The sequence below is a fragment of the Podarcis liolepis genome (assembly GCF_965112155.1).
Source record: "Podarcis liolepis genome assembly, chromosome: 6".
NCBI classification, from domain to species: domain Eukaryota; kingdom Metazoa; phylum Chordata; class Lepidosauria; order Squamata; family Lacertidae; genus Podarcis; species Podarcis liolepis.
This window is the reverse complement of record NC_139559.1, coordinates 40,115,058-40,137,757: the sequence shown is the minus strand read 5'-3', so window position 1 is coordinate 40,137,757 and position 22,700 is coordinate 40,115,058. Positions and strand designations below refer to the sequence as shown.

The window sequence follows — 22,700 nt, the reverse complement described above, 5'->3', positions numbered from 1 at the left end:
GGTAGAAACTGTACCTCACTATTCTTTTGTGTCCTGTAAAAAAGAAAAAGAAAACCAACCCCACAATCTTCAGCGGATATCCAATAGTTTACATTTGGACCTGTTTGTACTAGAACAGTGCTCAGCAAACATGCTGAGGTGTTCCACAACAAGCTATGGAGATAGTCCAGCAAAGATTATTGGGAAAAGTTTTATTTATAAATTCCATTATTTTATAGGTAAGGCAGCTGGATTAGTCATTTCTTTTGAATAAAATATTTATAAATAACAAAGTTCTGACTTTGATCTTCAGACCTGGCTACTTCTTCCGACCCATCTTTGGTGCCATCTCAAGACCCTTGATGTATTTGCGAGGTATCTGGTAGTCCTCTGGAACAAAGTCAACATGTAATCAATCTGTATTTGACAGCTCAAAAGCTTAACACAATAGGACCTGCAGCTTACTAAAAGAGTAATGTGCTCTGAAAATTCTAAAGCATTGTATACTTAGGGCATTCATCTTACTAAAAATGTACTCCTGTGCATTTTTAATTATGAATAAATATACATAGGAAGACATTGCACTTGCTGTATTTACTCGAATGTAATGCACACCATTTTTGGACAAATTACGTCATGAAAATTAGATTTGATGGTGCATTAAATCTGTGTAAATACGGTAATGTGGCAGCCCTAATTAGCCACTGAATTCAATCTGCATAAGGTTACACATGAATAAAATAACTCTGAAGGGAAAATAGCACTTTGCTTTTTAGTTTATGTATAACTGTTTTCCAACAGCCTCCTCCTCAGAAGAGCACATCTTAGAAACTGATCAGAATATTGTAAAATCAATTTAGGCTGCAAGTAAAGCACTATTGAATTCAATAGGATATGCTCCTGGGAAGATATTCCTAGGATTGCACTGTTAGAGTTTGCCATGGATTAGGGGTGGAGAACTTTAGGCCTGGCAGGCAGACTTTGCATGCTGGGCCTTAGCCTTTTCCCTAAGCTACACCTTCCATTAGTGCTTTGCCTGCTGGTATGTCATCTTGTGATGACACCTCTTCTGAGCCTGAATGGAGACTGTGTGTGTGCGCGCATGCACATGTGCCAGCACCTGGCTTTTGCATTGCTGGAATATAGCCTAATGTGCAAAGGTATGTCCATTGCTCTTCCTCTGACTCCACCCACCACTGGTGTGCTGCCCTGGCAGGTTCCCTACCCCTGCTAAAGATACTTACCCACCAGCAGCTTAGCAAGGTGGTGGATCTGATTGCCTTGTACCTGGACCTGGGCTCTGTCCTTTGCTCCCGGAAGTGTGGTGACAGTGGCACTCGCCTGAACTTTTAGCTGGAGAAAGTTGGCAACAGCCTGTGGGTCTAGCCCATACAGCTCAAGATTCTTAATTATGGTTACCTGCAAACCGAAAGGAAAAATGGTATTACTTGGTTGCACTAATATACAATGCTCAATCATTAGTGTGCAATTTTACTTTCGTACATTCTTACAGGCTATGTGGTATCAGCAAAGTTATTTTCATAGGGCCTTTGCCTGTGCATATTAATAATACCTATGCTTGGAAATGAATAGAAGCAGTGCATGTTTGACAGCAAGCATATTGCACAACCTATGTGATTTAAGTGAAAGGCATACATAAATGCAAGCGACTAACTGAAGCACGGGGGTAACACTATCAAGGTTCGTCCTGATTTGGGGGGGGGGGGACAGTGTAGCAGCAGACCAAATCTTAAATGATTAGCTCATATGTTTTGCCCCAGCAGCTTAGGAGGAAGGGATGTTAATTAGGAAAGCTGGGGGTGGGGATAAATGCTAGCCAGTGGCCTGGTCAGATTCACACATCACCCACTAGGGCAAAAGCAAAAGGCCCAGGCCAGGAAGCTGCTACAGAGACCACCCCACAACCAACCAACCAACCCTTCTCTGATGCTACTTCAGGACTTCCTTACCCAAAGGCATGCTAGCTTCTGCCCCTGGGGTTTGAAGACAGCACCACCAGCTGACTACGTTTTGAAACACTAATATAAATGAAAACTACTTTGCATTCCTTCAGAGAAAGGCAAAAGAAATGCCAATGTTAAAACAGTACAAGGGCCCATTGCACCTCTTCTGACTCCCAACCCCTGGCTGAATCATGTATAGTACTGGGCTGAATTAATCATCTCTACCTGAAAAAATTGACAACTTTGTATTGAGTTGGTTTATTCCTAGGGTCTTGCACCCAAGCATGTCGGATACCATCAACACCCTGGACCACCACCTTCAAGCCATAACGCTGCATCTGCGAGCTGCAATTAGTTCAGGTCTACACACACACACACAATTACCGTAATAAAACTATTATTCCTGTGGAACTCCCTCCCATCAGATGTCAAGGAGATAAATAAGTATACACCTTTTAGAAGACTTCTGAAGGCAGCCCTGTATTGGGAGGTTTTTTATGTCTGATGTTTTATTATGCTTTAATATTTGTTGGAAGCCACCCAGAGTGGCTGGGGCAATCCAGTCAGATGGGTGAGGTACAAATGAAATTAGTATTAGTAATTAGTATGCACACACAGGGAACAAAAAGCTGCTAATGACCCAGGTACACTTCCATGCAGCTCTGCCCCAGTCTGTTTTAGCTTCTTCTACTGCACCTGCTTGGCTGCTCCTCTGGAACAGGGATATAGATCCATGAGGGCAACACTCATATTAAGTTGCCTTCTATCGCTTCAGACTATTACTCTATCTGGGTCAGTAGTATCTACTCTGACTGTGGGCAGCTCTCTAGTGCTTCACTCGGAGATCTTGCCCATCACCTGCTATCTGATCCTCTCCACTGGAGCTGCCAGAGATTGAACCTTAAGACTTTTTGCATGTGAAACATGTGCTGCACTCAAGCTATTGTTCCTCCCTTAGGTCTGCAACATGTGCCTTCCATCTTCCTGGAGTAGCACTTTGGTGACACTTTCAGAAGTCTCTGTGCAATGTATATCTGACTCAGCTGCCAGTAGGTGCTTCCTACTATCCTTCTGAACTAGGGCCAACAGATATCAGATAAGCTCTAAACAGAGAACTTCAGTTTATCTCCTGATCTGGCCTTCTCCGCCTTGCCCTCTTCACCCCCGGGTGGTTGAAATAAATTTCAAACCATGCACCAGTGGCATTGTAAGGTGTCCGTGTAACATCTGGACCTCCTACCTGATACCCAGGGGTTCAGAGAGGAGGTAGGGCTATGACTTAAGCCCAGGAATGCTCACCTGTACAGGCGGCACATGCTAAGCCCAGTTGTCAATTGTTTTCTGGGGCAATAACTGCAGCTCTGGTAGTTATAAACAGCCTTCCCTGCTCTCCATGCCCAAAAAGTAGGATCATGGGCTCAGCCTCTTTATTTTCCTCTCTCTGCATAACAGGGCTAGGAGACTGCTCTGGAAATGGTGTTTTCAATGGGCAAACTTTCAAAAGATAGTGCAGTATTATAAAACATTTCAAAAGGCAGACATAAAAAAAAAGGCAGCACAGTTTGGATGTTTCCACAGAAGACTACTTCTCTCCTTGCCCTTACCTTTTTATTGCACGATCTTTGTGCGATGTTTATATCAATGGGATCATTGTTTCCTTTCCTCACGATGGGGTCATGTCCAAAAAAAGTCACCTGATGGAAGGGCTGTAGTTTATCCAGACACCTGCCACAAAAGCAGCGCTAAGATTAAGCTTATCCAGGACAGCACAGAGGGATGGCAGCTTTCTGGCTTAGCTATTCCTGCTATACTTAAGTACCAAGTACATCTATTCAAAGACTCAATCTGATACAGCTTGCCTTTATTCACCTCAGGGTTTTATTTATTTATTGAGTTTAAATTATTCTTCCCAATGGAGCCCAGGGTGGGAATCACATCCATCATTTTTTAAAAGCATTCTAAAAACAGTTACAGTTAACTTAAGAATGTAAGAAAGAACTGTTATAGACAACTGCCAGGAGCAGTATTCTTCAGCCATCAAATGCCTGGGTGAAAGGTTGGTTTTAAAATTCCCTCTGAAAGTTAATAATGATGGGAGGCTGATTTGCATCCCATGTGTAGGCTGTATACTAGACAACCACAGGGAGACCAACAGGAATTAATTATACTTCATCTAGCAGCCTTTATCTATGTGATACATGATGCTATTCTGTAACAGGATTATTCTGGGAAATAAAGTACAATCAATATTATGTCTTAAAAGGTTTTTGTGATTTTTAACAGACGACACTGCCAGACAGACATAGTTACATTATTATCTTTGTACCTCTCCTAATTCCAAAGACTTTTTAAAAATAAAATATTATGATCCTCAAAGTAACAAAAGAGAATGGGGAGTTTTAGAAGGTCCCAAAGAAGCCAAGCTTGTTGTATTTACTTTTATGGTGGCCATGCCTGCACATCATGGGAAGCAAATTATAAACCATGGCTTACCAGAGCAAGCAGCTGCTCACTTGCTCCCACTTTATTCTGACCCACCTGGAGCCAGGAAAAACAAACTGTGAGGTGAGGCTTAGCATTACCAGTGAACCAGGACTCAGGGTTAGCTTCTGTCCCCAGGAAGCCAAGGTTGGTTCTTGGTCTGTGGCTCGTCATTTGTTTGGGGAGAGAAACTGCAAGTGTTGGTTCGCATGGAACACTAAGCAGAAGGTGTGGGGGGAACCTGAGCGGCCCACTCCCTTCTGGGCCATGGGCCAATTGTGGGCAGAGTCAGAGAAATAAGTGCACATTTCACTTTTGCATGGTTTATACAAACACTTGCATACTCTCGGCATCCATGCAAGCCAAAGGCATGATCAGCATTCAAGGACATGTTCCAGCCAAGCAAAAACACTTGGGAGTGCAATGGAGCAACAGTGAAGGGTGTGGCTGAAGGAGAGAGGCTGTGCTCTGGAGTCCTCAGGGCTACATTTGGCCCCCATGCCTGATGTTCCTCACCCAAGCACTAAGCCAAGCTGTGCAGTATGCTTCTCTCTTGGCTGAAGAGTGAGTGGAGAAAGGCAAGGGGTCACTGAACAGCATGCAGTAATCCATAAGCTATGGCTTACCATGATGTGCAAATCAGGCTACTGTGTCATAAAATTCCAGTCCGCTTACATAACACAAAGCAACACAGCACTAGACCTTAGTGACAATTTTAACCTTTGAATGGTTTGGGCTTAACCTCCTTTTGCAAACATTAAAGATACCATAATACATAGTGGCCTGCATTATAGGAAATACTGAGGCAAGTATATGAAGCAGCAGTAGGAATCACTCCCCCCCTCACCTGCTCAGGAGATTGTCCCATGTGAGCTTTGAAATTTCGTCCTGCTCAGATTTGTCCAACAGACAATCGCACAAGATAGGATCCACCTTTATAAAGCTGTAACAAAGGAAGGCAGATTTAAAAGTCTGTTCTCAGCGTGATCACTCATCACCTGAACTGGAAATGCACCAACGTCAAGAATGTGTAGCACTCTACAGATGATAAAGATCATGTTTGTCTCTTTAGCACTTTGTTGTTAAAAGGTACGAAAGGATTTCCAGAAGTCACACTGCACTTGCACTATTATGTGGTAAGTTGGGTGCTAAAAACCTTACTTGACTGCTGAAAGCTTGAGAAGAGGTTACATAAAACAACATGTCCTCTGTGCTTGTAGATTATGTCTGAATAAGTTGCTTGTCAAGTGCTGTTTTTGCATGTACCTCTCTTAAAGATAATTTAATGTTTCAAAATTCTTTGCCCAGTTAATCAAAGGTCACCTGTTTAGCTAATCAAAACTTTTAATGATTAAGCTAACAGATCAACCTACAGAATCATATCACAAAAAAGTGATATGATTAATCAACTAAGATGTCTTTAATCTTGTGGCACTCCTAAATTATCCACGAGAGTACCTTACCCTACATGTGCCCTCTCGACTGCTTTGATCAGCGGAATTGGCACTCTACAGATGCCACATAATACCCACTCCATGTGTGTAAGAACTTGATCATTTAGTGGCAGCACCTACACTTTGGAACTCCCTGCCTATTGATATCAAGCAGGTGCCTTCACTGCGTTCTTTTCAGCACCTGCTAAAAAACATTCTTGTTTAGGCAAGCCTACCTAGATGCTTAGAAAGTTGATGGGAATCCTAACTGGTTTTAGTATTTAAACTTCTTGTTAAACTATTGTTGTACAATTTTCCTGAATGGGGTGGGGGAGTTTTAATCAAGTGGTGTATACATTCTATGAAATAAATAACAAAATAAATCGGGAAAATGACCACTAGTTTAAAATTCTATTAGGCATTCTATGGGAAACACCTGCACAAGTGTGTGTGTGTGTGTGTGTGTTTGCACACAAACACTTGTTGAGGTTGGACATACATTTGAGCACAATCAACACTGCACTTGGGCCCATCTATACTGCAGAGGTAAATAAGAAAGGGAGCAGGACAGGGTGCATGCTCCATCTGACCTGAGTGTTCAGGCTTGGCATAAAGGGACTTGTGATAGGAAAGAGTGCTTGCCCTTTCCCACATGTTTTGACTTAGCGCTGTAATGGTGAACCACAAGCACAGGAAACTCCTGTGCAAAATCATGGCTGCAGCTATCTCTTGCTATCAGTACAGAGCAAGGAGGGTAGTGTTGCGATCTCCCTACTAAACAAGCTTTGGGGTTTTACATACTTTTTGTTTGTTTCATCAACCAACTCATTAAGCTTCACATAGTTGATAACAGCATTTCTCACTTCACTGCTGGACAGGGTGTCGCCTTTCCTGGAGGAAAATTGAATCTTGGTTACTTGCTAGGTTGCACTTTGGAAGGAACAGCAAATGATCAGCTTTTGCAAATTGGCTATTTTAAGTGGGGGAAACACTCCAGTAAGGAAGCTGTTCCCTTCGTTTAGAACACCACTACCACCATACAGGAGAAATGGTCCAACCAAACCAAACTATTGAACTCAGCACCCAGAAACATTCGTGTTTTAGATTCAGTTATTTTTCTGCCAGGCAGGCCATTCACATCTGAAGTCTGCTACGCACTCACACACCCATTTAAGGACTTCCTTGGCCCATCATGTTCTGCAAGCAACAACAAGAACAACAACGTAGGGAACAAGTCAAGTGGTTCATTTTCTTATATTACTTACTTATATCCAGACTCTTGGAATAAGGGAGCCATTCTGGATGAGATGCCATAGAGTGGTGTGATTTCAGGACAGTGGTACGGCTGTTCTCCATCACCACTTCTGCTATCCTGGACAGACAATTCAGATGCTGCTATTTCAATAGGTACTACAAAAGACCTAATGCTGAAAATCAAAGCAAAATATTTCACAAAGTTTATTACCATTTCATCATGACGGCTATTCCCGTTCATGACTGAGAGACAAATGAGTATAGTGTTGCGTCCTTGTCATCTCCTAGGACAAAGGCACCCAAGACCATTCCTCTCATTGCAATAACACGGTGCAAAATCCCTCAATACGTTTGCTTACACAAAGTGGAAGCACATTTCTGCCTCTGCTTCAAGATGGTCTACAGAACAGATCATCATCTTGAAGCCATGTGCTCCAGCAGCGACCTAGCGTTCAATACTGGAATGCTGTGGCACAATATGGTGTCTTGGCCTGGCCTCCCATCCTACTCTATGCTGCAGGGCTTCCAGCATGAGATCCAGTGTGGCATAATGGTTAGTGTGTTGGACTAGGAACTGGGAAAGCAGGGTTCGAATCCCCACTCAGCCATGAAGCTCACTGGGTCAGTCACCATCTCTTAGCCTAAGCTACTTCACAGGTGAAGGATGAAAAGAAGAGAACCTTTGAAATCCTTGAAAGATAAAGGTGATATATAAATGTAATAAATACATAAAGCCACGGAAGACCCAGGGAAGAGAATTAGCGCATAACCCCAACCTTCTTGGCAGCAAAGGAAGATAACTGATAGCTTAGAGTGAGTATCCCTGCATGTGTTCTAATATGCACAGAGGAGCCATGCAAGGACATAAGAGTGCCAGGTACATTGTGCAAAAGGAAAGGCAGAGTTGGAAACTGTTTTTCAGCCTGCGGGCCACAGTTCCTTCTGGGAAACCTTCCAAAGGCCACTTCCCAGGGGTAGGTGGGGTCTGAGGCGAAAGTGGGTGGAAATTGTACCTTTGTAGAGTAGGCTAGTTTCTACATACGCTTGTGCACCCATCTTGATCCTCCATCCAGATAAGCAAGAGGCATTCCAGCCAGGAATGAAGAAATAGTGTGAATCATGACCAGTGGAGGATGTGACTTGGGGAGCATTCCAAGGGTTAAACAGACAGATCTGGGCGGCTGCATCTGGCCCCCTGGGCCTGAGGTTCCCCACCCCAAGGAATTGCATTGCACGTACCCAGGTCAATCTGATACTGGCCAGGGACAATGGCAGTCCTTCTGAAAGTTCTCTGAATAATTCTAAAGCAAGCCAAACAGAGCACCCTCGACCTGGCCTCCAAAGAAGCCAATCCCTGGAGGAGAGAAAGCGTGGAGAAATGATCCAAAGTCTTAGGTGTCTCTTTGGGCTAAGTTCCTATGTAGACCTAAACTAAAGCCCACCCGCCCCCACACACTCTGCCAAGCCTTCTCGACATCACAAGTGCCCATTGTGACAGAGGGAAGGCACAGCCCTGCCTGTTCCAGCAGATAACAGCAGGAACCTCGCCGTCCAATCTACCAAGGAGGCACACAAATGAGACCTTGTAAAAGATACTGTAAAATGCGAGCTTCACAATGCTATGTGTATGTGACATCATAGATGGGCGGGGGAGGAGACAGTGTGGAACCCCCCCGAGGGAACGAAGCCCAGCAGCCCAGCAGCAAGGAGCGGAGCCCAGACATGGTCCCCAAGGAGAAGGGAGACGACGGGCTGCAGTGCATCTTCATTACCACCAGAGTGTCACCACTTCTGGTGGAAGTTGGAGGGAGGCTGGCAAAGCGAGCATGGGCAGCGGCAGGCAGAGAGGACAGGTAAGCACAGCCAGTCCAAATTTTTAAGAGGAGTTGGAGTGGGACTTCTGTGTGGGGTGGGAAGGGGACAGAGCAGGACGGGCCTGTAGGCCCCACCAGTCCCACCAAGCACCTCCCCATTCTCCTCCCCTTTCTTTTGCCATTGCCCTGCATCCTTTCCCATTCCTAACACTTCAGTATCTACAGGTCTGCTGTCAATGCAGCCACAGGTCAAGTGGGTGGGCCCTTCCAGAGGCAATGGTGACTATAGTGGTAATAAACTGTGTCGCTCTGGATACGATAAACAGTTACGGAAGGAAAGTGGTTGGGATTGCCAAAAACTCTTCAGTGCCTTCAACAAGTGAGCATCAAGGAGAGGTTTCAAAAAGGTGTGCCCTTCCCGGTTGCAGCAGTCGAGAGAAAATGAAAGCATTGCTTGCTAATTGTTTCCCTGATATGGTGCACGTCTTAAAAGGCACTAGAGTCCTAATTAGGCCTGCAGTGGTCAAAGCGGTTATGCCAGGGGTTGCCAACACATATGCCCACAGACCCCTTCCCTGGCACCCACATCCTTCGCCTGCTGACATTAGGCTTGAAGGAAGCATTCTACTGTACCCAAGAGAGAAGGCTGCTGTGTGAGCTTAGCTGTGGTGCCACAGAAGCTTTTCCACTTTGCAAATGTGCCTATGGGCCCAAAAGGTTTGGCAACCCCTGGGCTTTGCCATGCAGGCATTATCGTTGGGCTTGTTTCTTCTCTGGCAGTGATGTAATAGTATGACTCAAACGGTGAACTGTGGAAGACTGGAGCAATGGTAGAAACATTACAACTTTTTCTGAATAAGGAGAAACTAAACTTTGCCAATGGAGTTTGACAAGAAAAGGCAATTTGTTTTAGAAAAATGTTCTGTATTTATGGACATGACAGTAAAGTAGTGAGTTTCTAACAGCTGATACAAACAATACCTTGGCTCAGTTTTAAAATGTGGATTTAGCAAGGGATAACTTTGTAAGTGAACATGTTTGACAGTTAAGAAACCAGGATTCTAGCCACAGCCTGGTTGATTAATGCAAGCTACTGCTGTGATGTCTCCGGAATTACCTATTAACTCAGAGTTTAAGAACTGGCTTATTTAGGTTGCGACACTGGGAGTAAGTCCTACTGAATTCAAAAGGGCTTACTCCTGTTAGCTCCTCATAGGAGCAAGCACAACTGGAATCTACAGATTCTGCAATAAACCAGTAATGAAACACTCCATTTATGCACAGCTTTCAGCAAACAACCCCTCTTCATTACTGCGGATCTTAATATTTGTACTGATCAAAAGTAACATGAGAAGAAGCCTAAAGCAAAGAGATGCCTGGAGCATTAGGATACATGCCCAACAACCACTGATATTTTAGTCTCCATTAATGTCCTTAATGCCTTTTGCCAACTAACTTATTATCACATTATGAAATGATACACTGTTAGCGGGATATAATTCACCACCTGCAAAGTGGGGCTCGCTAACAGCATGCCTTCAGAGGGGCTTACTGACAGCACACATCAACTTATTGATGCCAAAAGTGAGCCTTGTCCACCTGCCAAATTGGCCTACAGGGACTTACTCAGGGAGGTAAGGATCCGGCTTGCCGGTTAGAAAGCATAACTTTACACCTCAATGTTTGCTTCCTATGCTGCGAGTATTTTTCCAAGCTATTAACAAACACACAAACACCCTGTTCCCTAATTGCTTCTGCTGTGCATTAACGCCATCCTCATTCCTATAGTGCTTCCCAGGAACCCAAACCATCCATTTCAATCTCCTCCCTCAGTATTTTGACTATGTTTGCACAGAATTGAGATTCTCTTACCTTTCATGCCTCCAGTCCACATTCACAATGCTCTCTACTCCCTTATTCAGTTCCTTCACCTGGAGGATATTTTGTTGCTGCATTGACTGCAGGAACTTGGAGAACTAGAAGAGAGAGAGAGGCAGTTAAAACTGGGATACAATGGTTTTAATGGTAGGTTTATTGTAGCTGTGAGAGACAGAACAACAACAGGAAAACCCCCAGAAACCCAGAAGACAAATGTCAGAGATTGATGTGCATTATAATGAGTGAAATAAGTATTTGATCCCCTATCAACTAGCCAGATGTCAGGCTACCTGGTATCTTCACTGTATGTAACGAGCTGAGATTAGAAGCACCTGCTGTAAGGGAGAGGTCTTACCTGTAATCTCAGCTCGTTACAGTACCTGTACAAAAGACACCTGTCAACAGAAGCAATCAACAGAAGCAGATTCCAAACTAGCTACCATGACCAAGACCAAAGAGCTGTCCAAGGATGTCAGGGACAGGATTGTAGACCTGCACAAGGCTGGACTGGGCTGCAAGACTATTGCCAAGCAGCTTGGTGAGAAGGTGACAACAGCTGGCGCAATAATTCGCAAATGGAAGAAACACAAAATAATTGTCAACCTCCCTTGGTCTGGGGCTCCATGCAAGATGTCATCTTGTGGAGTTGCAATGATCGGGAGAACGGTGATGAAGCAGCCCAGAACTACACGGGGGGAACTTGTCAATGATCTCAGGGCAGCTGGGACCATAGACACCATGAAAACAGTTGGTAACATACTACACCATGAAGGACTGAGATCTTGCAGAGCCCACAAGGTCCCCGTCTGCAGTTTGCCAATGCATATCTGAATGACCCAGAGGAGAACTGGGTGAAAGTGTTGTGGTCAGATGACACCAAAATTGAGCTCTTTGGCATCAAATCAACTCGCTGTGTTTGGAGGAGGAGAAATGCTGCCTACGAATCCAAGAACACCATCCCCACCGTCAAACATGGAGGGGGACATATTATGCTCTGGGGGTGTCCTGCTAAGGGGACAGGACACCTTCAGCGCATCAGAGGGACGATGGACGGGACCATATATCATCAAATCTTGGGTGAGCACCTCCCTCCCTCAGCGAGGGCATTGAAAATGGGTTGAGGATTGGTATTCCAGCACGACAATGACCCAAAACACATGGCCAAGGCAACAAAGGAGTAGCTCAAGAAGAACCACATTAAGGTCCTGGAGTGGCCTAGCCAGTCTCCAGACCTTAATCCCATCAAAAATCTGTGGAGGGAGCTGAAGGTAGCTACACATCAGCCTTGAAATCTTACTGACTTGGAGAGGATCTGCAAAGAGGAGTGGGACAAAATACCTCCTAAGATGTGTGCAAACCTGGTGGCCACCTACAAGAAACGTCTGGCCTCTTTAATTGCCAACAAGGGTTTTGCCACCTAGTACTAAGTCATCTTTCGCAAAGAGATGAAATACCTATTTCGCTCATTATAATGCACATTAATCTCTGACTTTTGTCTTCTGGGTTTCTTCCAGTTGTTATTCTGTCTCTCACAGCTACAATAAACCTACCATTAAAATTATGGACTGGTCATTTCTTCTTCAGAGACCAAATGGGCAAATTTAGCAGGGGATCAAATACTTTCCCCCCTCACTGTATTATGCACATGAAAAATGAAACAAGCAATATTCTGGTGTAATTTTTAAAGTTTGGTTTTGTTTGGATATACAGTGGTACCTCGGGTTACATATGCTTCAGGTTACATACGCCTCAGGTTACAGACTCCGCTAACCCAGAAATAGTACCTCGGGTTAAGAACTTTGCTTCAGGGTGAGAACAGAAATCTTGCTCCGGCGGCGTGGCGGCAGCAGGAGGCCCCATTAGCTAAAGTGGTGCTTCAGGTTAAGAACAGTTTCAGGTTAAGAACAGACCTCTAGAATGAATTAAGTTCTTAACCTGAGGTACCACTGTATAATATGTTGTAATTTTTAAAAAAAACCAACTTATTTTTAATGATACCTGTATAGTGTTTTTTTAAAAAATTATTAAAAACCCCGCCAATGCAATATTAGGCCAGAATTTTACAGTTGTTTTCAAATTACTATGCACACTTACTTCTTAGCAAACATGTATACGATTGTGCTATTAACCAGCAAAATCATCTGAAGATTTCTCACACATCAAGGATCTACATGCACAAAGTGCCTTTGTAGGAAGGGATCACAGCATTGGGGCAGATGATCTGTGGTGTGTGCAGAAAATCCTACATTCAGTCCAATGTTTCATTATTATTTCTTTCCTCAACCTTTCATAGTGCAGAAAAGGACGACAACAAGTACTCACTTTTTTGTAGCTTGATTTCTTTATGTCTAGTTGTTGACCTTGTGGACTGTTGGTAGATTGAAAAGAAAAAAAAACACAATTATATGCAAGAAACAAGAGGAATTACGCCTCTCTCATTTTTGGTGACATTTAAGAAAAAACATGTTTTGTTTCCAGGCTTCTCCAGCTAAAATATTCTTAAAACATGGGCACACAGATTGGAAAGAATTTAAATGTCATATAAAGAGAGCAAATGGAGCCTCCTTCTCCATCACAAATTCAAGCATAAGTACTTAAGAAGAATCTGCTGGATCAGGCCGATGGCCCATCTTGCCCAGGATCCTGTTCTCACAGTGGCCAGCCAGATGCCTGTGGGAAGCCTGGAAGCAGAACCCGAGCACAAGAGCCCTCTCCCCTCCTAAGATTTCCAGCAACTGGTATTCAGAAGCACTAGTGCCTCCGACCGTGGAGGCAGAGCTGAGCCATCAAGGCCTGTAGACTTTGATAGCCTTATCCTCCCTGAATCTGTCTTGTCCTCTTTTAAAGAGGTGGCTGTCACTGCTTCCTATGAGAGCAAGTTCTATAGTTCAGCTATGGCATTTATTTTATTTTCATTATGCTTTTACTGGAAGATAGCTTTAGCTCTTCCTTATGAATCATCAAGAGACAGGTGAAAACAGAATACCTTCTCAAAGTTAAATCAGGCCAACACATGAACAAAAGTTTAACCTGTGTCATATCTGGAGTATGCCTTAAAGCAGACTCTGACCCATGCAGAGTTCGCCTGCAAGTTCATATAGTGACAATGGCTGAGGCACAGAGTCCGGCGTACATGCAAGGCTTCTACTCCTGACTCTGGTGAACAGTGTTCTACAAGCACATTATGCTCTGTTTCCACATTTCTCAGCCAGCAACATGGCAGTTCTGCCAGCTTGTAGAAGATCTTACTACACGTACCAACATGCGAACATGTAGTTGCGGAGAAAGGTGCTGGTCAGTAGAGGGAGCTCCGACTTCTTCACTTTACATTTTAAGGCGTGGAAGAAGCATTGGTGAAGCAATGCATCCATTTGCTCTAGAAGAAAAGACAGAACCGTTTGTTCTCTACAAGCAGTGCTATTTTTCTAGAAAAAGGGGTGCCAGAAGTCACCATGAACACATCCCTTGTTCTCTTATAATGGCAACGGTGCCCACCTGAGAGGTGCTGGAACCGAGTTTTGCTGAGCTCTAGCTTAAAAAATAGCCCTCCCTGCCTACGAGCCTCTGCACAGAATGCAACATGGCCTAGTTCACAATGTGTCCCTGCCACCATGTGAACCTCTCAGCTCCTGCCTATGCCTACGAGTTGTGTCAGTGTTGAAGAGGGAAACAATTTCAGTGCCATGCGGCGTGGTCACAAGCTATGAACTTCCACATACAAGCCCTTTGGTGGCTTATCCCTCCTCTTTGTCACGAAAATATACCCACATGAGGCAATAAATGAAAGGAAGAATGTTAAGTTCAGCATTGTCTCTACCAACATTCAATTTCAACGGAAGAAAGCTGACACACTAGCAGTGAGCACAGAGCTTAATGAAAGCTTCTTTCACATTACAAAGTTAGTAACAGGGTATAATGCCCTATACAAGCCATGGAGTGTGAAGGGGATGTATTTGTTTGGATTTCGTTGCTCATCACATGCACCATCAGTGCATATGCTGCAGGGAATCATGGTTACACGTGTCCTATAATCTACACACCTTCCACCCCCCCAAAAGACTTGCATTAATCTCACACATTACATCAGGGATGTGCAGCCTACAGCCCTCCCAGACACTGTTGGACTATCAGCCCCAGCCAACATGGACAATGGCCATGGATAGTGGGAACTGTAGTCCATCGTTCACCTAAAATCAGGATAGAGGGCATGTGGTCCTTCAGATATTGCTGAAGGACCATCTCCCATCATCCCTGACCCTGGCCATCCTGGCTGAGGCTAATATGAGTTGAATTCCAAAGATTTCTGAAGGGCTACTGGTTCCCCATTCCTACATTATAGGGCACACTGAAAATGCATAGCGTATATATGTTTAAGTTTGTATAAATGAGCAGTTCTGAGCAAAAGGTTGTTACTAGACCTCATCTAGAATGCAAATCCCTGTATATAACCCTATAATTTTACCTTGTGGACTCCTACTGTCTTCTGCCTCCTGAGGAACATCTAGGTTGTCCTCTTCAGTAGTTTCAGCAGCACCATTTTCATTAGGTTCCTCTTTTTCTGTCATGTCCGCACTCTGAATAGCATCTTCCATGTTTAGATTTCTAATCCCTGTCTGCAGGCATGGGTCAATAGGGTGGCTGTTTTCCTGTGATTTGTCTTCCCCTTCTCCAGCCTCTTGCTCCTCCTCTTCAGCATCCATCATCTCTGAAGGCTCTGCTTCTAAGGGGACTATTGTTGGTGGGCATGACTTGTCACCAAACTCCCTTTTTCAATTTAAAAAGAAACAACAAAAGCAAATGGCACAATAAGACTTGCCCCAAATTTCAATTTCAGCAAAACAGAAACTCAAAGCAAAAAGTCTAGACAGGGCCAGTTAAGCTATGAAGTTGTGGAGAACCATTTTCTTCACTGTAAAGATTATGAGCGAAACAATCTGGAAAAACTGACCACACCATCACATTTATTTAATGCTGTGTAAGGGGTCAACTGACTGCCATAAATCCAGCAGAACCTTAAGAATACAATCTCTCTCAAGTCCTTAAGATGACTTTCAAGTAGCGTGTGGCCTAAAGTTATATTCATTCATTAAGAGTGTTTTTCAGGATGCACTATAGAAGAGTTCTCAGTGTCGCCACAACAGAAAAGGGTCAGAGTTTTCTGATTTGGGGCTGTGGAACTGAACAGTTTTTCTTAAGTGCTTGTCAAAATTATGCACCTATGCTTAGTTTCTATGCAAGGCTACTTGCATCCTTCTTATACTTTGCTCAGGGCTCGCTCTTCTCTAACCTGAGTCTTGGATTAGCATGGGGGCAAAAGCTAACCATGCGCTTTTCTTCTACTGTGTAAACGGTCAAATAGTTTTGGTGATACACCCACCATAAGTGATCCATATATGTATGCAGCACTGTGAAGCCTTTTCCTTTCATTCCAGCTGCCACCATCTCTGCAGAGGACATGGTAGCTATGCCAATGGCCACAGGGGCACTGAAAAGTAAAGAGAGTATCACATAAAGCAAACAGCTAAATTCTTACTCCAACTAAAGCAGCTCCCAGCTAAGGATAATCTCTCTCATTTCAGACATGATGACCAAGCCATGGTTTGGCTGTGCTGAGAACATATTTAAGGCTCTTGTGCCCCCTCTTCTGCTTCTGAACACCACAGTTCAATCCTGCACTTCTTGGGTTTTGATTACCACTGTTTGCAAAGTCATAGATTTCCTCTAAACAAGAATTGTTGAAACCATGGTTTCCACTTCAGCTTTGGAAGCAAACAAGTTTGCCTGAATCAGCCATCCAAGCAAACTACGGTTACTGGAAAACAGTCTGTGTTTCAAAATATGCAAGAGAAGGAAATACACAACTCTTAAGCATACTCATGAAGAGCTTAGATGTCTGAACTGGCCAATGAATAATGCCCCACAATGCGTGAAAATCAACCCTGCTGCTGGCAGCCCCAAATTGTTATGGTGAATCCATAGAAGGCATACACTGTGGCACACAATCAGAGTCAAAATAAACGGGAGTCTCAGAAGGCATTCCTGTTGTTTTCTACTTGCCTTCTTTTTAAATCCAAGAGGGATGGGACAATCACACACCTCTCCATTCAGGCAAGCAAAAACCAATGGCCTACTGTAGTCAGCCAAAGGCTCTCGAGAAGGGCACAGGGCACAGCTGATATGGGGTGGGACCCAAAGTGGGGTGCAGCCTAAGGAAAATCCTGAAGGCCAGTATGACAGGCCTGGAGGGCCACATTTGGCTGATTTTCCCACCCTCAATTTCCAGTCTCAAAATGCATTCTAAGAACCCCTTCAGAAAGAGGTAAATCTTTTTAGTATTAGCCTTCAGGAGAAATCATACCTGTTTCCCACCAAGGTGATGGCACAGAGAGTACCCCGATCTACCTGAGGAAGACCATAAGAGGGCACTACAACCCCTGGAAGCATTAGATCTGTGGAAAAGACAGTATATTAGCATCTTAGCAAAATCTTAAAGACACCAGTCATCCCTCTGTCCCCCACTGCTCTTTTAAAAAACAAAAACTGACAAAAATACTGCTTTCAATGTCTACATGAAACAAGGGATTCTCTTGGATGGCTTCAAACTGTGGGCCTAATTGCCAGTGCAGCTCCGATCAGCCCTGCTACCATCAATTCTGCCACCACAAAGCCAAAACGTATCAACTAAAATGTCAATTACACATTAGTTATAAATCACAACTTTTTCTCAAGTTTGGAACATTTTTATTAGGAACTAGGACTGAGAGATATAATACTGGCTTTTTACTTCAAGCAGTAATAAAACTGTCAGTGTTGTTTTTTAAAAAAATTAACGAACAGGTAAAAGGCCTGCAAGGTTAGAAAGTTTTGCTGGGTGTCTAAAATAGTTAAAGGCATTCCATAAGCAGAGCACTACAATTCTGGAGGCACTTTCTCCCTGGTTGCCACCCTCTTCATCTCTGATGGCAGAGGTACCCAAAGAAGAGCCTCGGAAGGAGATTCTAACATTCAAGCAGACCAGGCTTTATTTAGATATTATTTTCCTTCCTAATGGGGAAAAAGGCCTTGAATAACTCAGTTTAAACTGTCATGTCAATGACAAAATCAATTTATTTACCTGGAAATAAACCTCACTGCCTTTCAAAGGCCCTTACATCCAAGCAGCATGCTTAGGACTGCAATATAACAACCCCAATCATGAGAACCAGCTCCACAACAAGGCAAATGTGCAGTGCCATGCAGAATGGCTTTGAGATCCGTTCCCTTACCTGCTCCTCCTGCTAGTTTGTGCAACACAGGCGGCCATGTGGAAAAGGCAGGGAGAAGGTGAGGATGAGACCACAGGGTGTACACTGTTCCAAAAAGAAAACAAAATGCTTGTGGAATTCCAGCATGACACACTTTACCTGCCTCCATTTCTCAGAACTGATAACCATTAATCTGAATTTAAAATTAGGAAGTAGAGCCTGAAACAAAATATTGCAGTGTGGGAGTGCTCCTGCTCAGGATTCTAGCCAGGATTCATTTTTCAGGATACTCCATGCTGTTCCCCTCCCCACCTTATTTTCTATTACCCTCCCCTCCCACTGCCAGCAATCAAGACAGCACTCGGTGCAAGTAATTCGCATTGGACTGTTCCCCTTCCCCCTGGGTTTTCCTCCCTTATGTTATTTTTAACTTCCAGACCTTGGGGGGGGGGGCAAGTCTGTTGATATCTCCCTATTGTCCATTAAGCAATGGCACACACAGCCTCAACACTGGACATTTTCCTTTACTTGAAAGTATTTGTATTTTTTCAGCCAGGAAAAAAATCCCAGACTGGTTTACACACATAAATGATAAGACAGACATGGGAACAATGATGGGAACCAGACATGGGAACCAGAACACACAACCCAGCTTCTGTTTCAAGATATTTAAACCCAGCACGTAAAAATAATGGGCAGTGAGAAGATAGATTGGTCTAGTTCAGACACAATAATCTTCGGCCAGTAATCCATGGTTTTTCTGCCTGAGAACAAGCTGCGAAACTGTGCACTCCTTTCTCAATCCTCTGCTTGGGGGCCAGTATTAACTTGAACATAGCAGGAATTGCACACCTGCTGCTGCACTCATAATTCTTTCTGAACAACCAAGGCTGGAAAGCAGAATCACCTATCAACTCTTGCCTATGCAAAAGTTAAAGAAGAGAGCCCTCTGCCTGCCACCCCATAGCATGAACTACATGAGCCCTTGTAGCGATCACACAGACGTTTGACGGTCTATTGATCCCTGTGCCACCACTATGATCACTTTTCCGCTGCCACCAACCCTTTTCTCTCAGGTACACACTGAGTCCAGACAGTTTTTAACATCAAAACAAATAATCGAGTTTATTTTAAGCGTGAACAAGTTTATGGTTTCAGATATTTTTTCTTGTCAGTTTCTTACCCTTAGTTCCTATACCGTCCTAATAACTTTTAACTGATTATCCCAACTATCTATCGGACTGCTCCTAACAGTTTCTCTCACTCTCACACATCAAAACTAGACCAACCCACAGACTTATCCTCCCTCTTCCTTCTCCAACTCCCAACTGACTTCCAAACAACTCCAACTCTAACTCCTCCCCTTGGGTTCCCACTGGCCAATCACTTCACACTCATTTAACCCTTTCCTTATGACCTACCTAGGAGGGCAAACGCCACAGCCCTATGCAGGCATTCACTATCCAGCTTAACTGAACACATGAGGTGCTCAGCTCAGGCTAGCTCCCCTCCCCTCACTATTCCTGCCACCTTCCACAAATTCTAGGGTGACTATCTGTAGAAAGTAAACAACTCTGATTCTTCAGGATTCTACACTGAGCAGAAAGCCTCTGCTAGTATAGACTGTCTGCAATGGATAAGCTATTGCCTTTGAAATTGTGGAGTGAGATAGAGATAGAGGAGTTCGTGTCCACTCTCCCACTCCCCTCATGTTCATTTTAGCAAAATAGTGATTGCCTAGACAGAGCTGTACTAGCAGTGTGTGTTTCAGAGAGAGACAATTTATGAATCAAAGACAGTATGTTGCCTACCTCTGATTGAGCACATTTATACCATAACTGACACTCTTCTCATTTTAGATATGGGAAATAGAGGCTAAATATTGTTTTGCAACTTGTCCAAAGTAAAACATCAAATTAAACTCAAACCTCCCCAGACCCAGAACAGCAAACTGCCTGCAGAAACATATTTCTGTACCTGTTGGATACAGTCTCTTCTCCATTTCAAAAAGGACTGGTATTCTGCCATTAGCATAGACTGTGAGTGCATCTCCTTTGTGAGCATACAGTTTAATGATATTCAGCTCTTCTTTATTCGGCACAATTTCAGATAGCTGTTCAGATGTGAGGGTGGGAAAAGTTGCTGCGACATCATTTCGTAATTTCCTCCTGCAAGGTCAATGACACAATTCCATTATCTAAATGATTAAAATCTTTTTTTTTAAAGGTGCCTAATTATCAAAGCCATTCCACTATCTTAAATCAGGAATGCCAGGATAATGTCCATGGGCATATGAATGTCTGCAGAGGCCCTCCCTGATGCCCATAATTCTCCTCCCCCAGCTGAAATTGATTTTTAAATAAACATTCTGTTGTACCCAATAGAATACTTTGGTCTATGTGTGTGGTGCCCATGACAAGTTTGTGATGGCAGTTTGCAAATTTGTCATTTAATATATTCTATTTTTGCTTGGTCTCAGTTTATTATGTTTAGGGAAGTTTTTAATGTTTGATGTTTAATTGTACTTTTAATTCTGTTGGGGGCTGCCCAGAGTGGCTGTGGAAACCCAGCCAGATGGGCGGGGTATAAATAATTATTAATTACCGGTAATTATTATTACGACTCTATTACTCTAAATCTTGGAGGAAGACACATATTCAAGTTTTAAAAGACCAAAACCTTAAAAAGACCTTCTAAATATGCATGCCAGAGAAATAAAACAAAGCAACTTATTTATATCCCAACTATCACTGTGAAGCCATAACCCAAGCACTAATTACTGATCAGCCATCAATCTCTGCATTTCACATGATGCATAAAATTAACGTGTACAGAAATTGCACTTTGAGGGGGGCATGTCATTTTTTAAAGTGTATGTTTTCTGCTAAATATAATTTTAAGTAGCATCCTGTAAATCTTCATCATGCTTGGTTAGAAACCATGGCTCTTTTACAACCAGGGCCAGTGCTACCACTAGGCCACCTAAGCAACCACCTAGGGCTCAGGCCTCAGAGAAGTGCAGTACTGACCTTTGAAGGGCAGAGTTTTATTCACAAGATTGTTCGAAATAATTGATGTGCTAAAACATCTTCTTTTGTACTTGAGAAAGATAATCAAAGATTGTTGTATTACTCAACCTTGCCATTTGAATTAAATTTAGCAGTTTCCAGTTTTGTGCTTTTCATTATTTTTTCTCTACAAGGCATCTTTTTTTAAAAGCGAAGTTAGCAAAAAATTTTTATTTTTTTAAAAAAATTGTGGGGTATTGCAAGCAGTGAGCGTTGCCTAAGGCGCAAAACAGCCTGGCACCGGCACTGTTTACAACGGATTAACGACCAAGGTGAATGCCTTGAAGGAAAAGGAAACAAAACAAACTTACCTATCAGACCCTTTGATAGCAGTATTGGATTTAACTCTGAAAGCTTTGGCAAACATGGCCAAAGAAATCCCAAGGCTTCCGTTCTGGCAGGTAAAGAAATATCGCGGTTTACTGTCCGGTGGGGCGTGGGGGACGCGTTAGAAACCAACACCCATTAAAGAAGCACTTTAACACACAGCTGCCATAGCGTTGGTGCCGCAGCGAAATGAGTCCGTGGGGCAACAGCTTGAGCTCTCCAGCCGCGGCTGCTTCCTGCTCTGGTGACGTCAGAGGCAAAGGCAGCGCGTGATAGGCTACGCTTCCTGCCGCTTCGCTTTTGCTCCGCGTAGAAAGAGCGGCTGGGCGGGATCAAGGCATCATTTGTTGCAGCGCGAGCTCTGCTGCAATCAGGGAAAGACTCAGAGCTTGAACTACGTGGTTTGCTTTGAGCAGCTAGTTGCAGGATCAGGCCTTGGGCTTATTGGTGCTTGTTTGCATTCCGACTTTGCTGGTGAACCCCATTGGTTCCTGGTTTGAATTGATCTGTCGATTGGCCGGCATGTCAACCGTATACTGATTTCTAGTTATTAGGATTTTATCTCAGGGCTTACCGTATTTTAAAGCTTTCCTCAGTTGTGAAACGTAAGTAATTACATAAAGTCGTTGTATAGTGGCTAGAGCGTTAGAGAGTTAAACTCCCCACTTGGCCATGAATCTCACTGGGTGACCTTGAGCCAGTCACCAACTTCCAGAATAACCTACCTCACAGGGTTGTTGTGAGGATGATATGGAGAGGCGGTGAGATGCAAATGCAATAATAAATAATATATATCTTAGTGTTATCAGGCCAGGAAAATATTCTGAGCAATTTTTTGCTAGCAGTTTCATCACTTGGCATGGTTTTTTCCCCCAAATTTGTTGGCTTTTTTTGTTTCTTTGTTTTTTGTTACTGACTAAAATTTTGTTACTAAAATTAATTTGCTATGGGTGAAGTTGTATCTAAGGAAAAATACATTTCAATATATTGGCATCTGTCTGTCTTGGAAGACAATGGAGGAGTGTGCCTTTGGGGGTGAAGATTAGAAAGTTACAGCACCTGCTGTGACTGTAGAGACTAATATGGGAGAAATGTGTTTTGTTGCAGCTGGGCCAGATGAATGCGTTTGATTGTGCTGCTGCAGATACACCATGGTGTTTCTTCTCTGCGCTCCTCCCAACAGTCATTCTTCCTCTGGTCATTGCTATGGATGCATGACCTGACTGTTTCAATGCACTGCAGCCATCTGATGGGGTTG

The 22,700-nt window shown here is 43.5% G+C and overlaps 2 protein-coding genes across 4 annotated transcripts in view; one reads left to right on the top strand and one right to left on the bottom strand.

Moving 5' to 3' along the window:
• Positions 1–176: 176 nt before the first annotated feature.
• On the bottom strand, positions 177–21,668 carry EIF2D (eukaryotic translation initiation factor 2D). Its single transcript, XM_083508927.1, has 15 exons — positions 21,427–21,668; positions 20,025–20,215; positions 18,069–18,152; positions 17,162–17,252; positions 16,181–16,288; positions 15,266–15,567; positions 14,062–14,179; positions 13,126–13,171; positions 10,798–10,901; positions 7,123–7,284; positions 6,659–6,748; positions 5,272–5,367; positions 3,548–3,668; positions 1,224–1,398; positions 177–369 (listed from the first exon to the last, which is right to left on the bottom strand). The coding sequence occupies exons 1-15, from the start codon at positions 21,480–21,482 to the stop codon at positions 299–301; spliced, it is 1,815 nt and encodes a 604-aa protein (XP_083365053.1). The 5' UTR covers positions 21,483–21,668; the 3' UTR covers positions 177–298.
• The window catches only part of DYRK3 (dual specificity tyrosine phosphorylation regulated kinase 3), a 41,127-nt gene continuing 27,034 nt past the window's right edge, over positions 8,608–22,700 (top strand). Inside the window, exon 1 of one of the 3 annotated variants that reach the window (XM_083508897.1) lies at positions 8,608–8,964. Coding sequence is in view for 1 of the 3 variants with exons in the window: in XM_083508894.1 (XP_083365020.1) it covers positions 8,753–8,964 (212 nt within the window). In the remaining 2 variants the exon portion in view is untranslated. The remainder of the gene's footprint in view (positions 8,965–22,700) is intronic. The other 2 variants (XM_083508894.1, XM_083508898.1) reach the window with 2 other exon arrangements.